Source organism: Apostichopus japonicus, chromosome 4, assembly GCF_037975245.1.
Source record: "Apostichopus japonicus isolate 1M-3 chromosome 4, ASM3797524v1, whole genome shotgun sequence".
In the NCBI taxonomy this organism is placed as follows: domain Eukaryota; kingdom Metazoa; phylum Echinodermata; class Holothuroidea; order Aspidochirotida; family Stichopodidae; genus Apostichopus; species Apostichopus japonicus.
Genome location: NC_092564.1, coordinates 28224657 through 28249052, shown reverse-complemented (window position 1 = coordinate 28249052; position 24396 = coordinate 28224657). Strand labels below are relative to the sequence as shown.

The following is a 24396-nucleotide window of genomic DNA, read 5'->3' as shown; positions in this document are numbered from 1 at the left end:
TGTATTTACAATGCTGTTACATGGCAGATGTCCACAATTATATTTAATGTAAACCTCCCCTTTGTATGCACTCTTACCACATAAATAGTGCTTAGATTGCATTGCATGGTAACTTTATAGCATTGCACTCCCATCAGTGACTGGTCACGTCTCTTCATTTAATCTCTCGTCAGTCTACCTAGATGTATTACATATGTTGCTTTTGTTTACGACTGGTTACTAGGAAACCCGCAGGATTTATAGGAAGTTGAATGTAACCTTTAACTAATGACAAAACAATTGCCATTAATTAACACATAATTAGGCTTAAGGTTTACACACTATATTTGCAAACTTTATGTATACAATATAGCACGGCTGGCAATTTTCCAGTACTAAGTATTTACATTGTACTTCGCTGACCTGTCTCCCCATAACCTTAGCACACAATAACGTACATGTCAAAGTTGTTTCATTTTCTAACACAACATGTATGTGTGTGTGTATGTATAGTATGTTAGATCCTCCTGCAAGCAGAAACTCGCAAAGAAGCCTCATTGGCTTATCAAAGCCGCAAGCTGACCTAAGTCAGTCTCTTAGATTCACATGTAACGTCCATGATTATGAATTGTCAATTGTCAACATCTCTGTAACTGGACGACATACATTAATCTTGGAGTGACTCGAACTGGGGACCTTATGATTGGAAGGCACCAGCGTTAACCACTGAGCTAACACTCCTTTATAATTGTAATTAGGCTAATTAATATGAAAATCATTGCGACCATAGATGTCGTTGCCTTATGTCAAGTAACCTAACCAAAAAAAATTAGTGATATGCTGAGGCAACATACAGGTAACACAATAATGTTCAGAATATAAGTTTACCTAAATTCATAACTGTGCAAATTGGGAAACTTTTGCTCTAAACATAATCTGCATTGATGAATTATTGAAGGCTGTTATTATAGGATGGGACAAATATACCATTTTGTATGCACGTGTATTAATTCGAATATATACGCATATTACACTGAATACATAGATGAATATATTAGCAGCCAATCAGAACCTGGCCGATTGATATGATTGAATTGAATTGAGTATATTACACGTATTAATTTGAATATATATGTGCGTTAATTCTTATATATACATATTCAAATATATGCATATTAATTCAAATATATATGCAAATTAAATCAGCCAGTCACATTAGCAGGAGTATATACTGGTATAAATTTGAATATATACTCATAATAGTTTGAATATATAAACAGGTATTAAATCAGCTCAAGTATATACTATGGTATATTTGTCCCACAGGGCCAACCATATAATTCCACCTCTTTGGATTTCAAGGAAAATGGTCTCAGTTTATTCCCTCTCTCTTCTCCCCCTGTTCCAAGGTTATGTAAACTGTCTGAGATAATTTAAAGCAAAGTTCTGCTTTCCTCCCTGAAGTAATCTCTTTGCAATATATACTGTACCTGTATTACGACAGAAATAGTCTAAAATTAAAACTAGTGAAATCATAGTCCAACTCAAGGCAAAAGCTGTGAACAAGCTATTACTGCAGCGCAAGTGTGTCAATTCGTACTTCACTCTATATACATATAAATATATATACTGTTTGAAATACTCCCTCTGCTTCTAGGGCATGTGAAATTGAGGGGAAATCATTCGGAATTGATTGTGTTCAAAGATCTAAACATCGCAGCATTGAGAGCGAGAGAGAGAGATTGTCCCTCTGTTTTTCTTTCCTTTTCCTCTGATCAGTGGGAAGTGATTTGACGGGCTAAAAATAGCTCTCTGAATTGAAAGCCGGTTAACTGCTGCGGTTCTAAATGAGGTCAGCTTTAGGTGCTTCCTCCTCAATGATCTTCATCATCATTGCTCAGAGAGAGAGAGAGAGAGAGAGGTGGAGACTGTAACTCATTAACAACTCCATAATTAATCGTGTGAATAGAAAGCTCACTGACCAATGCTCAGGGTAAGAGGAGGAATAGAAGGCTCTTTTTTTTTTAATATTTGATTTGGTACGGTTTAAATTCTTGCTGTGGGATTCACCAGTGTCGTGACCTGAAACTAAATAAAAAAACTGCTCGAGATGCAAACCCTGCAGTTTATCATTGTGTGTGTCAGTTTTCACAAGTTATCTTCGGTCTGATTCCATTGGTGATTGGTCTGTTATTATTAATATTATAATAATAATAATATTAATTATGATTATTGTTCTTATTGATCTGGATGCATGGTCATTGGGTATGGATGAAGGGACACACAATTTTGTCTCTTGTTGATCAGTCTGTCTGTCTCCTGATATACATGTAGCGAGAGGCGGAGAGAGAGATCCAGAGAGAGAACAGCTTCATCTATCATGGAGAAGAAGATAACAGCAGTTCTATCTGGTAGAGTAGGATCCTTGACCTTTCGCTTGCTTTTATTTTCTACCATAAATGAGGGGTCACTGAGTGATGCACTAGTTCCAAATGTCACTGGGCACCATGTTTTCTCGTTTAGAGCATATGCACATCTAGATTGCAATTATAACAAGTCTATCCATTTCATCTGTCAAACACTTTTTGTAGGTATTTAATCATGTATAATGAATAACCAGAGGTACAGTATGTTAGTAATTCATGGAGTGATGTGTGGGGGGAGTGGGAAGGGGAGGGGGTAGGTAGGTGAAGAGAATGGGTATAATTATACAGCCACTGTCAAACTATTACAATTGGGGTGCTAAACATTGGCTAATCGTTATCAACTTTGGGTGCGTGCAATATTGTTTTTGACCCTATTGGCGGATAATGAAGCAATACGACAATGGCTGAAGTTCAAAAAGAAATGAATAATGTGAATTTAACTATAATTTTGGAAGCAGAACTTTCATCAAAGGAAACTACTGAATTTCTTCTTTCTTGTTTCTAAAGATATTCATGTAAATTTTCATAAAATAATTTATATTCAAACATTGTGATTGATGCTACAGCATTTCAATAAAATAACAATCTTGAAACTAGGATTGGGGAATGGACGGGAGAGAGGTCACATCCTTAGTCCTGTGTGTTACTTGTGAAATGATCCGTACTAGTATCCAGCCCTTCATTTTAGCATTTGGAAATATGTTCTTCCATATGGTCTCTGTTATTGGTATGGAAATAAAGGGCTGTTTTACATGGCTTTTAACCCATGTACTCATTGCATGCAAACTTCTCCCAAATCCTCCCACTTTTTTTGACCCGACTCTATTTCAGGATTTGTTAATTGGTTCGTTGAGTTGTGTATCAATGTTGCTGGTAGCTAGGCTTGGACGTCTTTCATAATTAAACTTGATTAAAAGTGGAGTTTAAAATGTGAATGAGTTTTCTGACTCTGCACCTCCACCAAAACTAGCATAAACCTATCTATTCACTTGTTCATGGGACGTTGGTCTCCATATTTTAATTTGTAGTATTATTACTATCTTTTAGTAGCAATGACATGAAAGCAGGAAGTACTTTTGTATGTTAATGTAATCATATACAGCCAATTCTCACCCAAATTTCGTAGTGCAACAATAAATAAAGCAACGTTTTCAATTTGATAAATTTTCACTCCATTAAGCTCAGTTTTAAATGCAAGTCTGTAAAGTGCTGTCCCTGACTCTCCTGTCAAATTCTGTTTGCTTAAAACCTTCTCCCTTGGAGGTGAATGGGATTTTGGTTAAATTTACTGGTATATATTCCGCAGCTAATGATGTCATTGTCACCATGGTTACTGCAATTAAGCTGGTTTGTATTGGCTTACCCTGGTTTTTTTCCATCCCATTATGTTAATACTGGTAATTTACTGTTGGTCAATGAGTGGTGCATGACTATAGTCACCAGTGGCATTAAACCAAGAGGTTATTCCAGGGTCAAGTTCCCCTTTTTTAGTCTGTGACTTGGCATATATGTACTAACAGAGATCTTTACTGAACCTGTTATTACACTGGGGCTCGATGCGTAGGTTTAAAGCAGTATGTCGAACAGTTAAACTACGTTGTACATTTTTCCGTTGAAAGTTCATCGATTTTAGTGGATAAAGAAAATGTAAGGTACAGTAGAAAAAAAAATAGTTTGCTTCTTTTTAAAGTCAGTGCACATCTGGGAATAACTTTGTCTGATATCACACACCAGCAATGGTCTGGTATCTCCCCCAGCCCCCCCCCCCCCCATCGCCTACTTGTCCATTCATACAGTGTCTGGTAGATCGTAGAATGCTATGTGAAGTTGTTAATTTGCTGCATGCGATCAGCTTTTGTAGGGTTACACCACAAGTTTGTATTTTGTAGGTCTAATGGTATAGTGTTTTCAGTATTTCCTAGAGCAAAAGGATTGCATATCCTCAAACTTGCTTTACAAACTGTGATTCCCTTTGTGTGTATCTTGGCTTAATATACTTAACATTAATTTCCCATAGACTTTGGAAAGGGATGGGGAGGGGATGAGGGAGGGGGGTGGATTCAAAATTGGTTGACATCATCCATGTAAGCCTAGTGTATATACACAGTGGGTGACATAATATGAGATATTGCCTTAATTTGATTGACTTTTCAAACATGTGAATCTCATTGACATAAATATTGTCAGATACTGACCAATAGCAATTGCATGCTACTTTAATATCTGTCAACAAGTAAATTATGCGTCAGAGATTCTGTTATGGAGAGTTTTGAGATTGACAGAAGAATCTGAAGTTGTTAAGAGGCCCTGTTAATTTTGTCAACTGCTGAAATAAAATCTATTTCTTGATATATAGACAAGTAGGAGATTTTTGACATTTGTTCAAAGCAGAAAAAAACAAAGAAAAAAGACATAGAGTGACAAAGTTATTTGTGAGATTTGTAATTTCGCTATCAGAAGAATCTTTGTGGCTTCATTGAATAATATTTGATTTTCGTACACGTACAGTACGTGTGTACATGTGTCTTGTGAGGGGCAGGACAGGGTAGGGTGAGAAGGGGAGAGGGGGAAGGTCAGGGGAGAGGGGGAGATGGGGCAGGGCAGGGGAAGAGAGGCAGGACAGGGCAGCGGGAGTGGATAGGGGGGAAAGGAGATGCAACTTTATTATTTTGTATTCCCTCTGTGATATTAATAAAGCATAACAGCTTTCCACGTATGTCATTGATCTGTTTGATACTATGTATTGTTAGAGTGGATAACTATTGCTAAAAGGGCATCATTTCTCGGGTACTCTGGAATTAAGGAAGGAAATTTCAGCATGGAAACACATTTGAGTGTATCCTTTCACAATGAGTAAATATATCCTGTTGTTTGCTTTCTGAACTAAATACATTCTTTCCATTATCTTTCCGTTAAACCGGGCAGGAGAATCTTTGCACTTCCATTAATTTTCTCGATTCTTGAGAGGCCAACTGAACTTAAACTGCTATAGATATTTTAGATATCCTGATATATCTTTGAGTAAAAAAAGCCTCTATATATCTTATAGGTCAATATATTTCAATATTTTGTCTGATAAACGATCCTTTGTGCGGCATCGATGTGCGTACCATTTTGAAGAAACCAGATAACTGCCAGTATCTTCTTTTTCTTTTACCAGCAGTTACTTCCAGTATCATATATTCTGACTTCCAAATATTTGTTTGAATCTGACCGTTTTGACATCATCATCCTTACTGCTGTTCATTATTTAAGAAGCATATTTTCTGCCATTCTTTTATCGGACAAGTTGTTCATGTGGACAAAGAATTCTGTAATATCATAGAGTGAAGTACACATTGTGGACCTTCAATCGTTTACGATGATAAAGTATGTAGCAAGTTTCCAATAAATACATTTAGACCTTTCCAAGATAACTCTCAAATATGAGAAAAGACTTGACAAGGAGTATTGAAAGTAGTTCCACTGAAAAAGTTCATTCAAGAATGGAATGAACTTTTATTGGAAAGAGCAAAGAATATACATTTTTTAGCACAAGTGTTCTTCTGCATTGCACTGCACAATGTACGTACATGTATGGGAGAATGGAAGTGTCTGTTGTGTTAATACAGTATGAGCAAAGAAGGAAAAATAGGAATTTATTTATCTCTCATTTAAAGAGTGGCCCAGAAACTGACAGTATGATCTGCATTAGCCTGATATTTTTAGATCGTGGACTCGGAGGCAGATTAAACACCACGTTTTATTATCCGATGGTGCATACTCATACTCTCAGGGCATATCACCTTCAGGGGCTGATGTAATTACTCTCCCTAAATGAAGCAATAATAGGTCAAAATACCGCATCAGGACCCAGAGCTGAATGTCGGCAAATCTTCTGTTTAGGGGGTAGCAACGGAAACCTCTGGAGAAAAAGAAAACGAAGACTAAACTTTTTTTTTTTTTGCCAGTAGGTATCCTTTGTGATTTAGGTCTCATAGATGCTTTTAAGTGTACAAAGAGGATCGTGTGATTGCGTTCCGACGATATTTTCTTTATCCGCAGAAAGCATTAAGTATATCTTTTGCCCAGTGGATGGCTTTTAACTTGATCCTAAGGTACATAGCAAGTACAATGAGAGTGTTTGATTGATTCAGAGGAATATAACTAAGACCAGGGTGTTAGTGTTGAGCCAAGGCAAGGAAAAAAAAAATGATTAAAGAAGGATAAAAAATTAGTCTGGTGTGTGATTCCTATATGAGGATGACCATAATGCAGTTAGTTACATATTGGCTGAGTGGATTTAATGTAAGGTACTCACCATCAGGCAACATGGGAGGTATACCTAACAATACAAGATGGTGTCAAATGTCTGGTGCTTGTATACCATGTAAAGTGTAAACTAGATTTAAAGCAATCAATGTTTGCATGCTTTTCTGTTTAAGTTTAATTCTTCTTAAAGTCACTAATTGTTAAATGCTCTACTACTTGATCAATATTTTCTATTCATAACATTATCGTAACAGTTCAGGGTGTCTACAACTGCAACCTGTAGATAAATTATATCTGAGGGAGGGGGGTGGGGGTTGCAGGGAAGAGGGGGCAGGCAGGGAAGAGGGGTAGAGGGTCAAACTGGAGAAACAGTGAAGATTCCACAATGTTTCTCCCATCAAATTTCCATGGTAACATGGAAAGAACCACAATTGATGGTAGTAGTATACATAACAACAGTACACTATGATAATATAGAAAAAGAAGGTGCACGTGCACATGATAGTAATAGTATCCTGTAACAATGCATTGTGTGGTTTTCCGACATTCCACAATGAGTTATCATAATTAACCTTTTGTCAAATCACCCAGTTTTATTTCTAAGACCAAAACACTGCTACGTAGGTATAGCTGGCAGTGATATTGTCAGAACTGGTATTATGTTAATGAGACATGCTGTTATATCAAAGCAACTGTGTTACTTTTAATGAATGTTTGCATTAATTACTGCTGTGTAATGATCCTGTAAGTGGTATCGACGATACTCATCTTTAAGTTTCCATACTGAGCAGAACCCATACAGCCACGTATGAGAAAGGTTTGCGCATATTGTTCATCAATTTCAATTTTCAGTATTTCAAGTTGCTAACTATTGAAAACACATTAGGATAGTTTCTTATGGTTTCTCCAGTTATGGACTTTTATTACGTATATACTGTAGCTGGAGAAATTGATTGAGTTAGGTTTAACTACCAGCAACATCATAGATGTGGTTTGGCTGTCAGTTTGCTATACTCTGCTATGCACTTTATGTGTAGGTACTGTACGTACATTGTTGCAGAATATATATATGTACTGTACAGACTGCTGATATCCATGCATAATAGGAGGTTAGAGGTTAAGACTAGTGTTGTACTATACACACATAATTTATTTACTAATTCAATAACAGGCTACCGCAAATGAGAGTCACACCAGTGGTTACCGTTTGTGAGTTGTGAAAACGATCATAACTTATAATGATAGCTGATCATAATTTTAATACTTCCAGTATTAAAGCATGAATTAAAGTGCGATTTGACCTTCATTCTGGCTGTTTAAAAATATTGGTATCATTATTGGACTGATATTGGGATTGTAATATTAGATATCGGCCAAAACTGACATCGGCGACATCGGTACAACACTTCTCCTCTCGATTGTCTATAGTCTGTAATATTTTCTCAGATTATTAGACTTATTGCATTAATGCTCTGCATATTTCTGGGTGTCTTGTGTTTGGGTGTTTGTGGGTGTCTTGTTTTGTTTTGTAAGCTAGTGCATCTTTCGGACTTCTCACTTTGCAGGTAACTACAGTATATACTATCATTGTAAGAAGTATGTCAAATTTGTTTGGTGTTACAAAGTTTGAACCCTGGAAAGTACTATTCTCCAAAAAACTCCAATACCGACCTATTGTACACAGTAGTATGTTAATGACATCATTTTCCACCAATTCTGGATAAATTTGGGGAACAACTAATATGTTACTTTCTATATCTTCATTACATACACATGTACATGAGATTATAACATGTTTATTAGCTCATCTCCCGTAACTTCTTTATTGACTTTATCACCAAAGCGTGATCATGCCTGTCACTTTCATGTAGCGTAACGCAAGATTAATTGTAGATACTCTGTGCATAGACCATCACACCCGTCTTAATAATAATTTGTCAAAATTGCCCAAAGCAGAAGAAAGAGAAGAAACATGGTCCGTTGTGCTATATATCAATTCTTCAGAATATTAATAAACCAGGATATGAGAGACTGCCTCACCATTTTCATTAATAATACACTTGAGAGCGAAAGTTCATGCTTTAACACATTTTGGTGGAAACAAATCATCTTGCTCTACCTGCAAAGTACTTCTCTTTCTGAATAAACTTTGGACGTCCTTCTGAAAGAGTCATTGTCAGTGCCTGGTAAACTCATTCGGGTTGCCTGAATTTACTTATAAAGGCTACCGAGATACAGACTTCCTTTGAAGGAACACTCGGCCTGTTCATGAATAAAGTGATGTCAAACATCATATTTGTATGGAACTAAAAAGTAGAGAAAACTCAGGAAGTTTTGGCATAGTTTAAAGGTCATCAATAGTATTAACCCCAACAGAAAAAAAGGTGTTAAAAGTCTTTAAAAATACTTTCCTGGAGGTTTCTGATCCTCAGAGTTATCCTCAGACCTTTAGCATTGTTAGAATACAAAATTAAACATCTCAGTGTGTGAAATAACTTTAAGGATGAGGAACTGAGAAAGTGTTTCCGTGCAAAACAATTGAAAATGTCAGAGGTAAACGCATCATCGAAGTGAAATTTCCATTTATTACCTTCATGCTGTTTGCAAGATACTTCTGGATTGACTTCCTCTTTTGTAAGCCAAAAGTAATAAAGATTAGTAAATATGGTTTTGTATTGGTTTATTATACTAGCTTATTAGTTTAATAGAAATTAGAAGCAATAAGGGTCAACCAACTTAGTTTGTAGCAGCAACCACGCCTAGAATTTCATAATATTTAGCCTTTTGCTGATGCAGAAGAACTGAAACTGTCAGAGGCAAATGCATCATAGAAGTGAAATTTCCATTAACTTCCTTCATGCTGTTTGTATAAAGATACTTCTGGATTGAGTTCCCCTTTCATCCAAAAGTAATAAAGATTAGTAAAACAAATGGTTTGGTAATATTGGTTTATTATACTAGCTTATTAGTTTAATAGTTAGAAGCAATTAGGAGGGGACAGCTACCTTAGGTTGTACCAACAACCAGGCCGAGAATTTCATAATATTTAGCCACTTGCTCATGCATAAGAAATATAAGTACAAGGCTAAAATCAAGTTCCCACTGCCTAATTTCTCTGCAATATAACATCCATCAGTTTACTGTTCTGCAGGCTTAAAGGAGCAGCCCATCAAAGTATTTGCTGATAATAGGCAGGGGCTCATGTTAATTACAGAATTCATGTGATATTTTTGACTGATGAGTGTAACCTGACTAAACATGTGTTTATGGTATTGATGTCTACTGGCAATGCCTTTTCTTCTACTGGCAAACTATAAAATCTACTAGCATTTAGCCAGTTAATAGCCAGAATGTTGAGGTCTGAGCCACATACAGATCTCTTAGCAATGAGGGGACCTTACATTTGGCTTGGTTAGTGTGACACACAGTTAAATAGATATTACAGTGGCTGGAGTCGATTGTTTGATTTATAAATGTCTGCATCTTTAGGTCAAAATCACATCCTCAATGCATTCAGCATCATGAAAATATAAAGTTTACAAATTTGGTGATAGTTTGGTGAATGCATCTTGCAACAGCAAAGCGAAAGACATCATCTCGGAAATTCAGCTAAAAACACTTTCGTTTCTCCTCATAATATTTAGATCAAGTATTCACAGAGGAAAATAATATTTAACCCTCCCCCCCAAAAAAAAAATGTTATTTTGATGTAATTCTAAATACTAAAGGAGAACCTTGAATGCTATGCAAACATTCCAAGTGTATCAGGTTTCAAGGATAAGACAACAAGAAGATTCTAAAAGGAAAGTAAAGCTCTTGAGGAACATTTGCCGTTAATGATGTCACAGACCACCCTAGAGTTGCTCTGTATTCCAGGGAAGTATCAAGGGGTTAGCCAGTCGAAATAGGTTAGATTAAATCAACCATATAATAACAAGTTAGGAATAATATATATATTGAGATGGGATATACTGTATGCAACCAGTGTGAAATCTTTTTCTTTTCCTCCTAAGAGTCCCGATATTGCATCCTGCCGGAAAACTTAAAATTATTAGACTCAAAGCAAAATAGAACTTAAGGCATCATGATGTGATATATTATAAGAGAAAACCAGAGATATAAGATATGACTCATTTACAAATAAGGAGAAATGATTTAGAAAATAAATCTTAATCATTAATCCTTATTTGTCAATTATGAGTCATATCTTATTTCTCTGGTTTTCTCTATTAATATTTTCTTTTGGAGTAAACGTGGATTTTCGTTATAATATTCATCAACTATTCTCCTTTAATTGTCATCCTACGATAGGATCAATGACATTGTCATCGTTTGAGTTTGTTTCACAGATGCTAGGATTAGCTAATATCACTAGCGACAGGCCAAAAGCTCATCTGCTAACTCTGGCCAATCCTTCATTCGATGCGTGACTACTGCTCACACTTGACAGCCCAAGGGGTACATCATTTGTATTGCTTGGATAGCTCTAATGAAAGCGGGAGTGCTCACTTTTGTGTAAAAACCGATTTATACCTGTCACATAGAGTAATTCCCAGTAGGACTTAACTTTGTACAAACGTTCCTGGGAATGAAAAAAAAGGGGGGAACAAGAGAAGATGATTCCTATGTTCATAAATGGCTTTAAGTTATCAAAACAGAAGAAAGAAGGAAAGAAATGTGGTCAGTACTATCCGGATTACAACAATGTCAGGAAATAAAAAAATCAAAATGAAGAAGAAGGTAGGAGAAAGATGTTGAGGTATTTCAGGATAACTTACAGTATTGTCTACTTCGGAAGGGCACAAGAAACATGGCTATGTTTTATATAAGATGACAAAGCCCTATGTTTGTAATGGTAGCCTGGATATTCAAGGAACGTCCCAGGGACGCTGTTTGACCATGATGTTCTAGTTATTGACTATTCTCCATGGATACGTCCGTGGTTGATTGTGAAGAGATGCAGTAGTGGGTCAAATTCAAACCAAATATGTATACTCTGTATATTCATAGAGTTTACGTCTGCAAATTCACCAATCACTTCCGAACAACACTTGTTGGATTTAGACAGCATGACAGGATGTGAGATAACTACATATTACTGTAAACTCATGAAACAACAAGAGGAATGCCAATGGTGGTCAAGGGTGGCGGTAAAGTGGGACCAGGGACCCAAGGGCCCACGTAACATACCAAGCCAGCTTCTATAGATTCCTGAGATTTCATATTTGCACACTGACATCGAAACGTTTTGGTTTTGTTCTCGTTATTTTATCACCTAATTTTTTTGTCATTTGATTGGACAGGAGTTCCAACTTTGCTTTAGGGGATGTGAAGCTATCAATATCCCATTAAAGTCCTGTAGTGTAGTGCATTTGTATGTTAATGCATCACATATGTTGCTTTAGGAGACAATTTGAGGTACTTTAAAAAAAAAAAAAACATCCAATAAAACCTGTCAATGTGCATCTATGACATCACATCTGTTTGCTTCAAGTTCACTTTGGGTACAAAAGATGTAAACTTCAATTGCAGTTATCTTGAAAATGGTACTTTGAAATTGAATGCAATTTTCACTTGTATGCTAACAATATGTTCCTCTTTCATTAGCTAAATCAAAATTGTGGGACAATTCTTTAGAGAAATAAACTTCCTGCAAGTTCAATGGTTTCAAGGAGCATGTGATGAGGAAGATATTAGATTAGGTCATAAAATTTGTCAAAAACAAAAGTGGTAATGAAATTAAATGAAAACAGACAAACAATGACTCACACCAGACTTGCCTCAAACATCTCTTCACAATTAGACTGTCATGAATTTAGCGTGATTGCAGGACAATGAGATGTATCAATTTTCATGGCTTGTATTGAACAACTTCCTATCTTTTTGTAAATATAGAACCACATACTAGAAGAAAAGAAACATTGTTTCTTTGTTAATGCTGGCGTAATCAGACTTTCATAGCAATTAAGCAACTTATGCAACTGCTCTTGTAAGTTTGACTACTACTATGATTAATCTATATGCACCATCACAGAATGTTTTAATTCATGACATATTTCTTAACATATTTCATAAGAAAGAATATAAGTAATTATACTTGAATGTCAGTTTAAAATATATTCTTTTTATTTCTTGCCAAAACATTTGTTGGATGTACACTTCTCCTGCTGTGTACATTTAAGTTTTAACAAACTGGGTAATTGAGAGAGTCCTAAATACGAATCACGGCCGACATTTATTTGATTTCATCATTCAGATCTATCCTGTCTAGTACCGTCTACATTCTACACAGCACCTTCCATGTGTGATATTAATACCTCCTCTTAATGTATCCATTTACCATACACAAGAACTGTTCCCTTCCAGATATGCCTTCCTTTTCATTAACCTCTTACTGGTTAACGTCAGAAATGCCCTTAAAATGGGAAGGTTTTAAAATTTTTAGCATCCATAGCTCAGATTTCAGTCAGGAACTTTTCTTAAAGTGGGTTTTCATCTGCCATTTAGTGATATTGAATCTACCCCCTTTTTTTTTTAAATTTTTTTTTTTTTTGGCTAAACGTGTATCTTAGCATAAGATCAAACTGGATAAAAAGCCTCTCGTTTCAACGCCTACCGAGTCATGCGTGGGTCGGTCACAGTATCGGGGTTTGACGTAAAAGAGCGGATTGTCATAAAGCTGTGAAGGCAGAGATCGGACACCTATTATCTGAGGATATTTGGGGGACTTAACCAAAATGTGATAAGATGACAAAGGAAAGTGGTTCTGCTGACAGCTTCCTTGTTTGATGCTCTCGTCTTTAAAATGGCAACATTAGGCTCGGCTGATATCAAATTGGATTCAAAATTTCAAAATTTTTCTGAATTTTGAATAATTTGCAAATAAAAGCAGACAGACGGTGGAAGAGACCAAGAGACAGAACTCGCAATAAGACTGACTCCTCCTGTGTTGTTATTTTATTAATGTAAGGAAGGGACTCACTGGGAGATGGGTAAATAATTAGTTCTTGATCCGTATCTAGGGTGATAGTTGTGTGTTAGAGACAGGGGTCTCATTCACCCCGGTTTGATTGGGATTTAAACAAGGGCCTTTTTAATAGATTGAATGATTTAATGGTAGATTCTGGAAGGAAGAGAAGGGAAGGGGTTGATCCAAAAGTAGGTCATGCATCCAGTGATCCAGCGTCAAAATATGACCAAGTCGCAGAATAGAATGGGGATTGTTGGGAAGAAAGACTGCGTTGTTAGCTAGTGCTTGTTAAGCTTATTAAAGTATCATCGCTTGGAAATACATAAAACAGGGAGTTTTGGAGAAGTATATATGATTGAGTTCTTCGAAACCGGTTGATAATGCATCCTGATCTCTGTATTATTTTTTTTCTCCGTGCACAAACTACCTTTTACAGTATTGTAATAATATGTTATGATTTAAATATTAAAAATAAAACCATGAATACAATACAATACAATACCATGATTAAAATGAGGATGGCAAAACGAAAAAGAAGTAAAAACAACAGACGATATAATCCTAATTTTTTTAGGGAATTATTTGTTCCAACGATTCCTTAGATTTTTTGTTGTTGTTATTTTTTTTCTTTCTATACTACTACTTATATACTTCCTTTCACCTTAATCCTTCCATGAACCTGGAAATCAATAGACAGTGTCAGTGTACCTCATCCTGAACATCGTGTACTTAGACTTGCTGCACATAGCTATCTTAAAAGAAAATTAAATGAACTAACAAATTGTGTCTGTGAATCCTGTTTTGTTTCTGTCAGCTAGTAGTAGCCAATCGATACATGTTTTTTTATTCTGAGATGGTAGTGTTTATCTGTGGCAAAGGCATGCCATCCTTGGTATGTGTTGTTTTGCTGCACAAGGACACTTGGTTCTATGAATTTTGCATGTGGGATGAATTGTTTATTCTGTATATGGAATTATGGATACATATGTTATTGAATGTCTGTGCATGTAAATGTGTTCATGGACATTGCAAAGTGTTCTGCCATCTTCTGTAATAATGTTAGTTATATATATATATATATATATATATATACTGTATATATATATATATATATATATATATGTACTGTATATATATATATATATATATATATATATATGTGTGCAAGATATAGAGATATAGAAGCTGTTTGGATATGAAAGTTGTACATGTGTCAAACCAGTTTTGGTGTTTCTCCTGTCATTTGGAGAGTGCATAGTTGTGATTGCACTTGTGTTTGCAATTCAATAAACAGCAAACTCGGCCCACTTAACAGAGCTTCACTGAATAAGAATATAAGGCCTGGTAGTCAGTATTTGGTCTGCAAATGCAGCCTTTTGACATTCTTATTATAACTTCATGACCTCATACTGACATAAATTTTGTTGTTGTAAATATTAACACTTTTTACATTCAAAGGTAAAAATATGAAAGGGGGGGGGGGAGTAAAGTAAAGTAAAAGTAAAGTAAAGTAAAAGTAAAGTAAAGTAAAGTAAAATTTATTGATATCAATCATAAAATGAAGACATAATAAAATGGAATCCGCAGCTTAAAAATTTGCAAAATATATAAATATACAAAAATATGATAAAAATTTCATCTAGTTATGTGACAATTCAAAAGCTTAATACTCCTCGGTAAAAAAGAATGTCTAAAACGTTCAGTACGCATACGAGGTAGGGTATACAACCTACGTGGAATGGTGTAAAACTTATGGAGAGGATGGTCAGGATCAGTCAAAATCCCTCTTACATACTGAAGTACAATATCTTCAATGCACTGATCATCTACAGAATAAAACTTTCTAAAATGTCTGTTTATCAAATTGAGTTGTGTCTTGAAACAGGAAGAGAGCCATACAGGAGCACAATAGACCATGAGGGAAAGCACCATGGAACGGAAGAGCCAAAGCTGTTTTTCATATTCTAGACCAAATCCTCCCAACCTATAAATACAATATAACCGCTGCTTTATTTTCACAAGTGTAGAGCCTATATGAGAGTCCCAAGTGAGAGAATGATTAAAAATGAGACCTATATATTTAAAATCTGACACAACCTCAACCTCACTATCATTAATTATGACTGGATCATGCATCTGAACTGAACGGAAATCAACAATTAATTCCTTGGTCTTGGAGCTGTTAATAAAAAGGTAATTGGTTTCACACCACGCTACAGTCTCCGCAATAGCTGTGTGGTAATTGACAATGCTCTGTGGATATTTATCATTACACAAACCAACAATAGCCGTATCATCTGCATATTTTATAATGTAAACATTTTCATAAAGTGTGGACAAGGAATCAGTATAAACGGCAAACAGCAATGGTGATAAACAACACCCTTGTGGGACACCAGTATTAGTGACAATATCTTCACTGCTGATCCCATCACAGTATACATATTGAGTTCTGTTGAATAAAAAGTGATACAGCAATGAAATGATGTTGTTTACATGAGCATCTAACATACGAAGTAAGTTGGAATTGCTAAGAGTGTTAAATGCGGAGCTAAAGTCCATAAAACAAACCCTGGCAAAATTACCGACAGTGTCCACATGTTGGCGTAGAACTGTATCCAACAGCAAACACGCATCCACAGTTGATCTTCCACTGCGGTATGCGAACTGATACATGTCCAATGATGGAATACATTCTATGATTTCAGTGCGAATAAGCTTCTCGAAACATTTCATAATGACACTAGTCAAAGCAATGGGCCGGTAGTCCTTCTTTTCCACTGGGTGAGGCACTTTCATCAATGGGATAATCTTACTTCGTTTCCAGTCATTAGGAATGTATCCACTTTTATAACATTGAGTGAAGAGCTTATAAAAAATATCGGCAAGTTCAAGGTGACAATGTTTCAGTAGCCAGCCGGGGACACCGTCGGGACCGCATGATTTGGAAGGTCTACTTGCCTTGAGTACAGCAATGACGTCAGAAAGCAAAAAGGGAGGCTCCCGTTCTTCATCGACATCGGGTGGGTTGAAATCGTGATCTGTTCTTTTAAAAGATTTCACCTAGTAGTAGCACTATGACACCATGGATTGACAAAGGCAGAATGCTTGTTTTTATCCTAGTATCTCCTAACTGTGTTTCCTGGAGTATTTCACTTAATCTTCCAATAGTAACTGTCCAGTTTTATGATAAACCTTTGGTCAATCTGTCCCCTTGTTGATTTCTTTTTGAAAGGCACCAAGGGTGACTTACTCATCCTTCAGGTGACATTCTGTTCTATTTCACATGTTGTTGCTACACAGAAGTTAACATTGTTGTCTGATAGTTGCCATGACAATTGCTACCATAGCAACCAGGTGCAGTATCCCCCCATGACATCTCTGAATAGGTACACGAGGAATAAATCATCACAGACAGGGTGTTAGGGGGATCCCTCAAGCATAAATCAAAAGATAAAAGGAACCAAGGACTTCCTGCCTTCAATCACTCTTATCTTTAATTCTCATCAAGTCCTTTGCAGTGTATGATTAATAGGAAACAAAACAAACTTCAGTGAGTAATAAAGACTAACTTCCTATCCAGTGATAGATCTGGGCGGCCATGTGATTCCAAAATTCATCTAAAAAATGGAAATGAAATGAGCAAGCACTCCCAGACCAGCATTAGCATCATAATCACTGTGCAGAGGTAATTAAGAAATATTCTAATAATAAAAAAAAAAGAAAAAAGGGATATATATGTCAATTTTATGACATTTTCTGGATTTTAGTTTTATGAAAGATTTAGGAATTCAAAGTATTAATGATTATAACCAGGTAAGAAAGCAATTTCCAGTAGCCTTGAATTTTTATTGACTAATTTGATTAAAATTGATAAGTTAATCACATCATTGGGGAATGAAAATTCTAGGTTACAAAAATGATAACAGTTCTCTGACAATGTCCTTTTTCAAACTGGCTCATTTAAATGGTTGTGTAATGTTGCAAAAGCTTCTCCTATGGTGTCTTAATGAACATTCTTGCAATTAGCTGGATATCGTTTGGGTTGTCTGTTCTAAGATTTGCACGTCTTGTAAGTGGGTACCACTTCTGCTGATACCCTGTTAATTTGTTTGTGCGGCTGGCAGCATTAAAACGATTTACTAGGTCGTATATTTTAGATTCACAACCATCAGATAAACATATTGACATTTAGTTTGATATTAACTGGGTTGTGTACTATTGAAGATTAACCAGTGCAATGTCAAGCAATAGAGGAAAAAAAAAACATTGATTAAAAAAAAACCCTAGTTGCATTCACACATATTAAGAGATAATTTTTAATATGATTTATATTCATTACTCAGCTTAACACGGCAGTATAGTCATGTTTTTCAATCCCATGTTTTCCAGAGCTATATTTAGCGACAGCCTAGTTGGACTTTATTTTTTGTAGGTTACAGGGAGCATGATTTCAGTTCAAATATTGATCTGTGTAAAGCTATATCTCTATTGGTATACCACCAAGAAAACAAGGAAATCAATAGCAAGTTTTATGTAAAATGCAATTATTTCTACAAATCAGATATTCATAAGTGAAAGCACTTTATGGATCTGCATTGAAATCTGTTGTTTTTTTCCTGCCCTATGTCACGATCTCTCACTAGTTGACACAGAAGAGGTGATGTGACATCATATCCAAGGAAAACTTGTTTTTTTTTGTTACGGTAACATTCTGGAATTTGTCAGAAAAAAGACTGATAGCTCTTTTTTTTTGGGTAATAACTTCTGCGGATTCTGAATCTAAGAATCCTCTTTCTCAAACCTTCCTTTCCCGCAGTCATCATGTTCTATGGGGATTTTGCCATGAGGGATAAGATAGGGAAACTTATCAGAGCAAAAATATAAAGGCTTAGTGAGAAAGAAAGTCTTAAAACTTGGATAGAAAGTTTACCGTCCTTTTCTGTATAATGAAAAGGAATGGAAAAAAAAGGGGGGGGGGAGGTAAAAAAAACGAGAGCGATAGAGAACAGCCTAGTGTATGCTGCTGTTAACTTGATTCTCTACAAATAAATGTTAGACTTAAAGGTAAAGCATATTTGTCTGTTTTATTCTAACATGGATATGAATATTTACATGCCTGTTGAAATCAGGAGAGCACACAAAGTTACGCATACATGATATACATGTACGTATATGTATGTTTTCATTTTTCCAATTTTGCTTGTGATTCATGCGAGACTTAGACGTTGCAATTGTGACAGAACTTTCAATGTCACATAGAATCTATAATAATTGAGATTAATTTTCGGTTGGTGATGAAACCTAGGAGGATGCCTTAGATAATTTTGTTATTATTTTGAACGATGCCTAGAATTCATGTTCTGAAACCAAACCTGCGCTAATAATGTAGTGAGTGGCTCTGCTAATTTTGACAAATGGGAATATGAAAATATAATTATGCAGCAAGAGTTTGATACTTACATGTCTGGCATGAGTGATATTTCTTCACATTGTGCACACTTAATTGGTATAATGACAAGAGTATGTGTTATCGCTCTGACTATATCTATATATATATTTATATATATATAGATATATAGATAATAAACTGGTGTTGAACCAATATTATCACATGGATAGTAACATTTCAAATGAGGTTCTAATTAGCTTCCTAACCTTCGTTAGCCTTGTAAAATTTAGTTTTTTTTTATTTTGTCATTGTCCACTACACCCCTGTCCCCACTTCTTGCTGTTATGTATTTTGGTCTTTGCCAGTATTACGAATAATGATGATAGTGCTGTCCACATACAATTAACTAAGCTTAGCTTATTCTTGTCATGCAGCTCTTCTTCTTGTATTTGTCTCCATAATTTGGAGACGAAAATTTATGTACATAGAGCTCTCCCAGAGGTTTAAAAAGCCCAACAGTTACACTCTTTTCTTAAAACTTAAATCTGATTCAGTAGACGAGCCGTTACTCCTTGACTAGCTTAAAAAAAGAAGAAAAAGAAGAATATAAAAAACAAGCTGCATAGAACCATCACTACATATGATTCAATTACAATGAACACCTGGTAGTTTTCTCCAGGAATGTTGGGAGGACAGATATATTACTCTTTCCCACCTGTTCATTAAATTGATTTGTAATGAAGACTTTATCTTTTCTCAGTCCAGTGTTTCTCGAAGGCTGGATTACAGAGTCTGGACACCAAAGACAGGGTAAAACTCGATCAGCCACAATATGACTATATAAATATATAGCTGGAACTATACGGCATGGCTAAAACTACAGGCAGCAATTTGATAATGCGTTTAAGTGATAAGGTAGCCAGAGTATATGATTGGCCATGTCGAGTTTGATCAGTGAAAGAAGTACAGTCTTTGGAGAAGCAAACAGGAGTGTGACTTGCTTACTTTTCTACCTCCCTCTTCCCCTCACCTCTCCCCCTCCCCTCTCCCCCTCCCCTCTCGCCTCCCAGTATATCATATACAGTATAGATAGCTTCCACAATCCAATTGTTAGTTCCTATTTGGTATTGAATAGGAATTGTTTATCAGTGAAGAGGGGAGGGGGGGGTATGGGGGAAAAAGGACGCTGCAGAAAGCAAAAATAACTAACAAACATGTAGTGTGAATATATCGTAAAGGAGAGCAATCTTAGTTTGATTGAATCCAATGTTGATTTTAAGTGTAATGTTTGTTAATTTGGTAAAAGAATTAGCAGAAATTGCTGACTGATTGTGCCAAACACCAACTTTTACATGTTACCCCGTATTATAACATAAAAAACTACATTTGCATAAAAAAAATTACGTTTGAATAAATCATCAGAATATAGAAAACATTATGTGACCTCATGAATGAAGATGTTTGCATCATTAACTGTATGGAACTTATAGGAACAACTTATAGGAACTTACAGAAACATGGCTACAGATAGAAAAAATAATAAAAATGAAAGGACCTTAAACTATTCATTTAAAACATTAATTCAAATTGAGTAGAAAATCCGTATGGGAATATTCAGTGGAGTCCAGCTGAAATAAAATAAAAGTTAAAAAGATTTTGAGATAATTAAACTGTAATATTCTCCATATTAAATGGTACCAAGAACTGCACTGTTGTCTTTACATTATAATAGTCACATTTGACCTCATGTATTTGGTAACTTAATTGATTCATATACAGTATGTGTGTATCACATCATATTGTGCATACAGTGCTACTGTACAGATCTTTAGAAATTAAAAAATAAAGAAAAAAGACTCTTGCTGGTGTGTAGTGACTATATGGAGTCGCTGTTACCGACCTTGTCTGTTGTGATGGGCACCGCAGATTGCAAAGTGGGCAATGACTACAACGCGGAACGCAAAGTCAGTAATTACTGTTACGGTTAGATTCGTCCAACACGGTAGCATACAGAAACATTGTACTCAAACCTGAAGCCAAAGTGAATTAATCAGGTCACACATTCAAAGTCTGTGCATGCTAAGTTCTTCAATACCGCCCTCATTACCTTTCGGTGAAAACATGTCATACTGTAGTTTTGATTTGGTTTTTTGAATAATCCAAGCTGTCGATTACATGAGGGAATTAAAGCCATAGCATAACCGGGAAGTTTTCAATGGGGTGACCATATGATATGACAAGCAACAACAAAGGAGGAGAGGAGGGAAGAATATTTACTAGTTACCTTGGCAACAGTGGAGTTTTATCATTTCTGGGGTCTGTTTTATGCAAACATTTTGCAATGATTTTATATGCCCCCTCTTGATCCCCTATGCCCCCCTCTTGATCCCTATGCCTATTTACTGCCTATTTACTGTCTCATCTGCCCTCATCTTATCAGTGATATAGTGAAGAGAGTCAGTGAACAGTTGTTAAAATGAACCATTTCCGATGGTAGTCAGCAGTTGAGTGAATTTGTTACAATAAATGATTCTTCTCTCCTCTCTTTCAGAGCACTTTCCTCTAACAGGACCAATAGTTTCATTTCATCTGCAATAGAAAATGGACTAAAGCAGTTGATACGGACTTCAACGATATCAACTCACTCATCTGCCTCAAATTAATTTGGAGATTTCTGTATCAACCCACGACGAACCCAATCGAAAAATGATTGCCGTTGGGATGCCGTGGGAATCACTCAACCCAGCAGAGTTTGAGGTGCTTATGAATTATGTATCATGTGAGTATCATATCTTATGAATAATGTATGACGTAGGTTACCGTATCTTATGAATTATGTATCACGTAGATGTCGTATCTTTGTTCCGAATTTCATCGTGGAATGTATAAAATGAACTTTTCGTGAACTACTAAAGGTATTTAACATGTTACTATGAAGATACATATAAATACATACCAGATTTGTTGTTTGACCCCACATTGAAGTGTTCTTTCATAGTTATTCAGATGTGCGCTATACTGTATATGTATCAGGGGAGAAATGTGATCGGGGTAACAACACAAAGGAGAGTGACGTATACACACGTACATGCATTGCGTGTGCATACAAATTAAGAGCGCGGCCACATGCACGAGATATGCGCACACTGTATTCATGACGTAAAGAAACAGGGTGGAACTAGAAGAGGTCATAGCTGGGTATTATTGGTTTTCCTGTTTAGTTTTATAGTAAAATAAAGAAATCAATATATATAAGACTTAACATTTAATCATTAATCATTTTATCATTAATCATTTAATCATTTTTATCATTTATTATGACTGACAGATAACTGTGAAACATGTATTAGAGGGGCACATTCTCTTCGCAGTTACATCCACAATTCTAAATGATCCATTTTAGAAGAAGTTAATTCATTTAGTATTTTAACAAATTATGAATGGTAAACTTCGAGATGTGTTAATTATGTGAATCATATGTAGCAGTGCTGCAAGGGTCTTCGCAGGTGTAAAGAAAAACAAAAAACATGCATTTCTGTGACAGTTTGGCCATTTTCTGTGCTCTTTGTATACTACACTAACACCCGGATTATCTGGCCTTCCACAATTTGGCTCATCCTGATCTAATATATATCCAGCCATCATTATTGTACAATAAATGCTTTGCCTATATTTTAGTTAAAGCAATTTATTTTCACACTGCGCAGATTGGTACAAACTTATAGTTAGAGTGCCTGCTGAAACACTACAGCGTTGTCTTGTGTGTATAATGCAGTATATAGGTTATGATCCACAATAAATAACTATTCCCTCCCCCCCCCAATGTTCAAAGGTCCACATTATTTACTTCCTTGCTTACCTGTATCCCCACAACCTTGTCACCCTCGTTCTACCATGCCAAGAATGAACTGGTAACCTATTAACACTGCACGCCCTCTATGACCGGGCTCCTCCAGTCAATGCCCTTCCTTGAATCCTACTGGGACGTGAACACTGCCTTAGTGAAATGTCACAAGAAAAATTGATATGGTTGCAAAATACAGCACCATGTTGCATCCAAAGCGCCCTTAATTATATGCAAAGATAGACCCCTAAACACCGTACACAGTGTTGAAAGAAATGTTCTTTTTATTATTAATGTATGAGTTTATGAAAATGAGGACATAGAGAGCTAGAGATGCAATCCAGTCACATTTGTTACCAAGACATTTCCTACCCCCCTTCCCACCCCCACCCGCAATCTTCAATTTTTTGTAATTTAATTATATAGTTAACTGTTTTGAGGAGCATTTTCGGAACATGTATAATTGTCACAGCTTCATTTCAATACTACTGGCTGCTAAAATATGGGCAGTCCATACCACTATCTTTCCCCTCTGACAACTGATCTCAAGATGCCCCCTTTAACTATATTTCAAATCATTTCAGAAGAAAAATAAAACTTATTGCCCCAGAACAAACAAAATTGTCTTGTGATAGGAAATTAATTGTATTTCCCGTTGGTGAGAGGAGCAATTACCAGTATGTGGACAGCAGCTCACAGGCATATTAGCCTAATTGATGGGGGAGTTTTGCCCGAGTGTAGATTTATTAATCATCGATGCCGAGGCATAATTTATGTAACTTGCAGCTGCTCTGAGGACGAGTAAGACACTTCTTGCGAGGTGGAGGGAGCTCTTTCCCCAATTAACTTCAGTGATGCTGCAGTCTGCATAGTAGCGTGACTCCTTACCATACAAACAAAACAAAACTTTCAAACAAATAAAATGATAACTTGTGACAATTTTGGATGTTTTGGAAAATTTACTATAATTGACTTGTATATTTCGTTTGACTAATTTTGCAGTCAATATTGGGATGAATATTTTATTGGTTATAGTTATGTTTTTGACAATAATTCAGTGTTTGATGTTCCTGAATATATAGCTCATAATAATATATTGTAGATTTAGCCAATTAACTACTTTCAGTTATCCTTGTCACTCTCACTTTGTCAGTCAGTATTGGCATTTCAAAATCTGAAAACTTCTTGTTTCATTTTCTTCCATAGTTTAACAGCTTAAATGAAAAGTAAAAATATCTAACCCAAATAACAATAATTCTAAGAAGAAAACAAAAAAAAATTTTAGAAAAAAAAAAGAAATATGAAAACTTATTATCATGTTAGATATGATTTTTTTCTTCGCAATAATTATTAATGTGATTGCTTCAACTGTTTCAACTCGCTACTGTCAATACTTATCACAGATCAGTGTTTTTTTTTACCTGCTTAAACTTCAACATTTACAAGTCATGTCCCTGGTATAATTCCTTGTATTTCAGCACACAGTTTAAAGTCTAATACAGCTGACCCACAGTGCCCTCCTGTGATAATTATG

General features: G+C 35.8%; 1 protein-coding gene across 4 annotated transcripts in view; it reads left to right on the top strand.

The window, feature by feature from the left end:
- The window catches only part of LOC139967034 (diacylglycerol kinase beta-like), a 156475-nt gene that overhangs the window by 31019 nt on the left and 101060 nt on the right, over positions 1-24396 (top strand). For 3 of the 4 annotated variants that reach the window (XM_071970654.1, XM_071970647.1, XM_071970648.1), the window contains exon 3: positions 21570-21797. In XM_071970654.1, coding sequence (XP_071826755.1) covers positions 21725-21797 — 73 coding nt within the window. In that variant the 5' untranslated portion in view covers positions 21570-21724. Of the gene's footprint in view, positions 1-1954; positions 1973-21569; positions 21798-24396 lie in introns of those variants that run through there. The other variant, XM_071970649.1, reaches the window with a different exon arrangement.